The following is a 7,497-nucleotide window of genomic DNA, read 5'->3' on the forward strand; positions in this document are numbered from 1 at the left end:
AGCAGCCGTGACATATTTGGTTCTTTCATTTTCTTCGGTTACTTAGTGAACTGTCTCATTGAGCTTCTCATTCTCTAAGGATGGTTCAGCCGGTTCATATACCGTGGTTCCGCTTGGCTCACCAGCGTTACCACTTGACTCTCCGATTTCATAGTTTAACTGGGTCGGTTTAAACGCAGACAAGTTCTTGAACTCATCGACCATGTCGTTGTGTATAGTAACTAAGTCTTATTTAGTAAATCTTTTAGAAGAGAAGTCAAATACCTCTTCTTCATTTTCCATGAAGCGGGTGACTCTTTCTTCATCGTTATCCGTGTCGGAGTAGGCCCAGTCGCTTCTACCGTCAGATTCTACCGTCACTAAATGAGCCGTTTTGGTAGTATCTTATTCCTTGCTTGTAATGTTCATTCGTTCTTGTTGCTTGTAATGTTCATTTTGTGCACAACAATCTTCTGCTTGTAATGTTCATTCGTTCTTGAAAGAAGCCTAAGATTGTTGTGCACAAAAACTAAATCTTCCGCTCGTTTTGGTAGTATCTTATTCCTTCGAATTGAGTGAATAAAGGAATATGTGCTCCAATTTCGCTCACAACAAGAAGAAGAACAAGGTTGGAATAATAGTTTCAAAGCTATTTTTTGGAGATTTGGTGCTGAAGCTCCACGAACAATCCACCACATTCGTGGTTCCATAATGTCTCTTTCTTCCACGGAATTGGGACAACCAAAAATATCAATTTGCCCCGAAAAGCGAGCAAATTCAATATTTACCGCTGTTCTTGCTTCACTTGATGGAAAGTATCGTTTGAGGCACTTATTTTTTTCTTCCGATAGCTTAATATCAAGATGAGGAGGAATACGATTCGGAGCGGCACTAAGCCATGTGTCACTATAATACCTAAACAAAAACAAGTAAATAAATTAAATTAAAGCTCAAAGATGACAAAAATGATCTTAAGAAGTATGGTATTATATTATAAAATAAAAGTTCACCTCGGATTTAGTGAATGAGTCAAGCAATGAAGCGGTGAAGAGCTTTTAGTCCATCTATCTGTTAGTATTGCATAGACTACATCATAAAATTCAGAACCCTCCGTGAGCTCTTTCTCTTCATGCCTATATATGATATTTTTTACCTTCTCTATCATATCGTCCCACATATCATATATCAAATGAAATGAAGGTCTGTCGGTATCCGCAAAACGAAGCATATCATAAATAGGAGCAGTGAATTCTAAAATATAATCAAGTTTATCCCACCATAAATCATCAAGCACCGTGCTCCTAATAGTTTGAGCTTTCGAGGGATCAGATTCTCGGTAAGTACTCCACTCATTACAAAGAACCATTGATTCAAGTGCTCGTTTCACTAATTTAAATCTTTTGAGCATGACAAGTATCGAAGCAAATCTCGTTTGAGAAATAGAAATAAGTTTTAAAGGAGCAAATTGATTAAACATTGTTAAAACCATATTATGATTAAGAATATAATTCTTAATCATTAGTGCTTTGTCTCCAGCCTCTGTAATCCAGTGACACTCAACATATACATCCTCATTAGACTTGATATTCTTAGCAGCACATATATTCTTCAAAACCAAATTAAGTGTGTGCACAACACATGGAGTCCAAAATATGTGAGAATACATAGTCTCAATGAGCATACATGCTGCCTTGCAAACGGGTGCATTGTCCGTGATAACTTGAACTACATTTTGTGGTCCTACTTGCATTATAACTTCTTTAATTAAGCTGGAGATATAGAACTTGTCTTTGTATTCACCCTCACAGTTCACTGCCTTCAAAAACATAGGGCCACTCTTAGTAACAGTCATGAAATTAATCAACGGTCTTCTCTGACTGTCAGTCCAACCATCTGATACTATGGTCACCCTTTTCTCTTACCAAGTCGTCTTGATTGGTTCCAATAATCTTTCAATATGTTCCCTCTCCTTTTCTAATAACGTAGTTTGTAGTGCATTATAACAAGGAGGAACATAGCTCGGAATGTTGTTGTTGGCAGCAAGTGTATACGACTTGATGTAGTGGGGATTTCTAGCAAAATGGAAAGGTAACCCCCTGAATAAAATGCTCTTGCAATTTCGCCATCCACTTGTGCTCTCACCTCCTGATTAAAAGCTTTATTTATAGGACTGTTCTTGTCAACTGCTCTTCTTTTGGAACCTTGTTTGGCAGCATTTCAGCTCCTCCCCAGGCAGAATCTGATGAAGCATAACTCAATGGTGGGAGTGGAATCACAACATGCCTTTTTCTTTCTTCTGCATTTGCCATCTCCCTTCGAAGTTGCAACAAAATATCAGCAGTGACTCTGGGACACACTGAAACTCCTTCTCCCTTGATCTACAACATGTGTGCTTTAACCCTTGAATACGAACCCGTAAATTCCAGATTACAGAAGTTGCATTTAATTTTCGTATTTCCACCTCTCTCTTTCATTTTCACTAATTTTGTCACATGTTTCCACAGCGGGTCCTTATCTACTGAACTTTGTTGGCTTGGAGTGGCTGTCGTACTTGAAGCTGAGTTAGAGAAAGCCATTGATTCCATCTGCTATAATCTTTCTCTCTCTCACACACAGAAGAAGAAGAAGAACTAACCTGATAGTGGAAGAATGATAGTGGAAGACAGGAAGCCGAGAGAGAAGCACCGTAGAGATTAGGTTTTTTAATTTGGGGGCTGGGGGCTCATAGTCATATTTAATATTTGGGGGGTTTTTTAATTTGGGTTTTTTTTAATATTTTGGAACTCATATTTACTAAATATGTCATTCCCGCACCCCCCGCACCCCTCACCTTCGATTCTGGGATACGCCACGTGGCGCACCCCGTACGCACTCCCAGCCGCACCCCCACACCCACGAAGCACCTGGTGCGCAGTGCGCTACAGAAACGAAGCACCCATGCATCCTAGGTCTGTAATAATCTGTGTAGTGTTAAAAGCGGTTCTAGTCCTTAACCGGATTAGTTCCAGTTTGTGTTGTGTGTGTTGTTGTAAGTGATTACCGATATTCTGGACTCCGGTCCCCCATCGGCCATCCCGATCCTAACAATACAAATAAAATTTTACAATTTAATAAATAAATTTGAAACTTCTGTCCAACTTTATGCATAAATTAACATTTATCCCATTTATTAATTTAAACAAAGTTACTAACTTAATTATCCGTTAAAACTAATCAAACAACTACTCAAGGTGTCAAGATTCAGTATACAAATATGCAATTAAAACATTCTTAAACTATTTTCTAAAATTATACAAGAAATTAGGAGAACACAACACAATATTGCAATGTTGCCCGCAAGAATAAAGTTTGTATATATATTTTGCATGAATAATGTCTAATGAATGAAGAGCTTCGTCCATAGATGAGTAAGTCATTTGGAAATTTGGTTCCATTAAATTTCTAATATTGCTAATTTGTATTTTCACTATTAATACAATCAAATTGTATTTAAATACCCTCGTATCATCCATTCACAAAATAAACAAATTAATAATGATGGATGTTGTCGAGGCAATAGCGAATTTTAGGTTTGAAGTGCCCAAAAGAAAAGAAAAAAATTCTTATTTTTATTTTCCTAGATAAATTTTTTATGTTGTATTGAATGTTTATTTTTTTTGATTTTAAGGCCTCTCCAATTAAACTTTTCAATAATTCTCATAGATATATGAACCAATAGACCCTTTAAGTAGAGAGATTTTAACTAAATAAATTGAATGATCTAAAATTATTATGTTTACACTAGTAAAAAATCACTTATTAAAGGAGGACACAAACTCTTAGAGAAAACTTCAGTGCCTTCGTTGAAAGACCTCACCGAGAGCGATAAACGCCCTCGCGGATTCTCGGTGTTGAAACTGTCGGTGAAAAATAAAAGGATCTTTGCGAAGGCATAAGTATTTCTCGAAGATAATTCTCACCGACGTAGGAGCATCCAACTTTTGTTCGGAATTTCCATTTTTCAATGTCGATCAGATTTCTTAACACCAAACTAGGTTTATATAGAAAAGAGTATTAGAAATTAATTAATTTCAATCATTTGAATCGTTAAGATATTAAGAAATTATTAAGAAAGTAACATGTTGACTTACCAGAGGATTCATCAAAATATCAAACAAAAAACCTAAATTAGTAAGAAAATTTAACACACATCTTATATAGTTCAAATATCACTCAAATAAATATCATCATGTCAGATTTATTATAATGAGGCATGCTAACCTATGTAATGTAAATCCCTAAATCAATTTAAATCCAGTAGATAAACAAACATATCTAGTGAAAGGCACGCAATTAACATCAATGTTCATAGTAAAAATTTATTAGTCGATGGAATAGAAAGATACCATAAACATACATGAAACCAGCCATGGCCTAAAGACATTCATAATCTACTCCTAAAAGACTGAAAATTGCACATAAAGTATTGGTTTACCCACAGTTCATCATGCTACAACTAAGACATAATTTGGAAGTTAACCGATTATGAAAGTAAACTAAGAGATTATAAGACTTACCCGTTAATATATTAGCCAAACAATCAAAAGAATGAAAAACAGAAAGAATAAGTAGAGTATTATCAAGTCATAATATCAGAAAGCATCATTTGATATTTGGCTGTTGAATATCTATTCAGGGGACTTCATTATGTTCAGAAATGAGAAAGAGATTATGTTCATAAATCTATTCCAGAGACTTCGTTATGCAAGATTTTCTAGGTGGATTTGGATTGTGTCCATAAACATAAGTCGCCAAATAACAATACAAAATGACAGACAATCTAATCAAATTGAAAACCCAAGTCATAATAGCTGAACTAATTCAACTTCATATGTATCAACAGAAATTGAAAACCTAGGTCAAATTAAAAACCTAAGTCATACAGAAATAATGAAAGTTACCTAAGCAATTAATATTGGAAAACTAATATTAAAGGATTCTGGAGATTGTTCAGAAATTAATATGGATATTGCTTAGGTATTGAAGGCGGAAGATACGTATCTGGAGATTGTTGAGCAATGTTGAAATAGTGCAGCTTGATTGTTCAACAATAGAGCACGAACTAGATCTGGAACACTCTTCTTGATAATGAAAGATGGAGCCTTCAATCCATCTTCCAGACAGAGTTGCGGGGCGACGGACGGGCGGGCGGATCGGGGCGACGGACGGGCGGGGCGGGGCGAAGGGCGGGCGGGGCGGGGCGACGGACGGGCGGGCGGGCGGGGCGACGGCGGGACGGGGCGACGGGCGGGCGGGCGGGGCGGGTATATAATAAAAATTAATCTCTTTATTATAAATATATATTAATATACATCAATTACTATTGGCTTAAAACTAGACTATTTTAAGTAGTCACTTTGGTTATTAAAAAATATTTATATTTGTTATTTAAAATAATATTATCTTATTTTTTAAAATAATTAATCATATTTTTTAGGTACAGGAAAATATTGAATTTTTTTAGATACACGAATATATATATATATATTTTTAGTTATATAATTGTTAAAAGATTAAATTTTAATTTTTTATGATGAATAAATTAAACATCAATTAGACAATAAAAAATAATACTTAAGAATAATATATAATAAAAAAAGTAAAATAATAATATAAAAATTTTATAGTTATTAATATATTCATATAATTCATTTAAGTAAATTATTAATATTTAAAATTAAGTTAATAAAATTTCAAATTATTTTAAATAAAAAAACATTAAGTTTATAAAAGATTTATTGAGAATAAATAAATCAAGCAAATATATTTCCAAGTTTGTTTCAAATAAGTCCCTAAAGTATACAAGTTTTCAAATGATATTTTCTTGACGATCTTGGTAGTTGCTAGTATAAATGTATAAATATAAGCTATGATCGGTATGATTTGGATATATCCTCGTGTTAACTATATTCATGGCGGCGAACCACTTGAAGAAAGAATCTGTCGTGATTCTTCGGTTGGAAGGAGAAGATCTGCTTAAGTTCTTGAACAGCCCTGATTTCGAAACAGTGACTATCCCTCCTCTTTGGGAGATTGATGGGTGTTTTTTACATTGTGTCATGAATGCTCTAATGAACCTGACCGTGGATCATGGAATGCCTCCCGTTTCTGATACTTGGGTAATAAATATAAAATTGTCGTTGAGTTATGTAATTATGATATAAATTTGATTAATTTATTGTTTTTGAACATTGAAGGTAAAGAGAAATATTTTAATTCCGTCTCTTGATTTGGGCTATGTTCACATCCACGATGAAGATTTAATCACACGTGAAACTATCTTGGAAGAATTAAAGAAGGCGGTAAGAAGAATTGCCCAATATTTGAAAGAGAACCCTGTGATTCTTGCCCGTAATGAGTGCATCTATGATGGAAGTGAGATCAAGAAACTGCTGTCAAACAAACTTGAGTTAAATAAGGTGTGTATATGATCATGTTCACATCATAATTTAATCGCAGTCATCATTCTATTGACATGAAAATATCGCAGATCATCGATGATATGATGCAAAACTTGGAAATGGATGATACTCTGGATAGTTTTGCACGTACCTTTATTAGTGTATCGATGGGGTTCTCTCAATTCGGCAAAGAGAAAGTAAGTAGGTTTTGATTAGTGGGTCATAAAGTATTGTTGTTAATTCTTCATGGGTTTTGCAGACGGATAATTTGATAGTAGATATGATGAAGAATTTGGATGATGTTGATGATGTTTTTGTTGATGTTGATGATGATGATTTTGATGATGATGAAGATGATGAAGATGATGTTTTAGTTGATGATGTTGATGTTGATAATGATGTTGATGATGATAATAATGATAATATTGTTATTGTTGTTGATGATGTTAATGATGATGATGATGAGAGGAAGAAAAAGAAGAAGAAGAAGAGTAAGAATGAGAAGGAGGAGAAAAAGAAGAAAAGTAAGAAGAAGATGATGATAATAAAAATGATAAAGAGTCTTGCATTGACTCTAGAGAAGAAACCGATCACAATTGTCACGGATTCATTTGTTGAAAATTAGTTTCCTCTACCTCCTATAGATGTTAATTCCACCAATACGGTTAAAAAATAATACTAATCTAGAAAACAATACTTTTTATCAGTGTAACAATTCATTTTCGTAAATATATACTAATTACTTTGGTTTTATCTTTTAGGATTCTAGGTGTGATTAGGATTTCAGGATTTACAATTTGAGTTGGATTTCGGTTTTTAAGAGGTAGGATTTTGGTTGGGGTTTGAATTTTAAGATTTAGAATTCCGGGTGAGGTTTGAACTTTTGGTACTTACATTTTTTTTTTTTTAAATAAAGAATAACTCGTTTCTCAATTAATTGAGAGGAGGAAGTATTAAAATATTATTTTATAACTGTGTTATATTTTATTTTTAATTTTTTTAATATAGAAAGCTAAGTAGTCCTCGCGGTTGAGTAATAAAAGTTTTGAAATAACATCTTATAATTATGATTCTCATT

General features: G+C 34.0%; 2 protein-coding genes across 2 annotated transcripts; one reads left to right on the plus strand and one right to left on the minus strand.

Moving 5' to 3' along the window:
• Nucleotides 1-404: 404 nt before the first annotated feature.
• Nucleotides 405-1,831, minus strand: LOC124917681. Its single transcript, XM_047458044.1, has 2 exons — nucleotides 990-1,831; nucleotides 405-894 (listed from the first exon to the last, which is right to left on the minus strand). The coding sequence occupies exons 1-2, from the start codon at nucleotides 1,829-1,831 to the stop codon at nucleotides 405-407; spliced, it is 1,332 nt and encodes a 443-aa protein (XP_047314000.1).
• A 4,099-nt stretch (nucleotides 1,832-5,930) lies between these two features.
• Nucleotides 5,931-6,729, plus strand: LOC124917682 (the record flags this gene model as incomplete). The annotated part of the gene is made up of 4 exons (XM_047458045.1): nucleotides 5,931-6,137; nucleotides 6,216-6,437; nucleotides 6,509-6,616; nucleotides 6,679-6,729. Coding segments are annotated over exons 1-4 (588 nt in total), but the record flags the coding sequence as incomplete, so codon positions are not given.
• Nucleotides 6,730-7,497: the final 768 nt, after the last annotated feature.

This window comes from Impatiens glandulifera, unplaced genomic scaffold (assembly GCF_907164915.1).
Source record: "Impatiens glandulifera unplaced genomic scaffold, dImpGla2.1, whole genome shotgun sequence".
Lineage (NCBI taxonomy): Eukaryota > Viridiplantae > Streptophyta > Magnoliopsida > Ericales > Balsaminaceae > Impatiens > Impatiens glandulifera.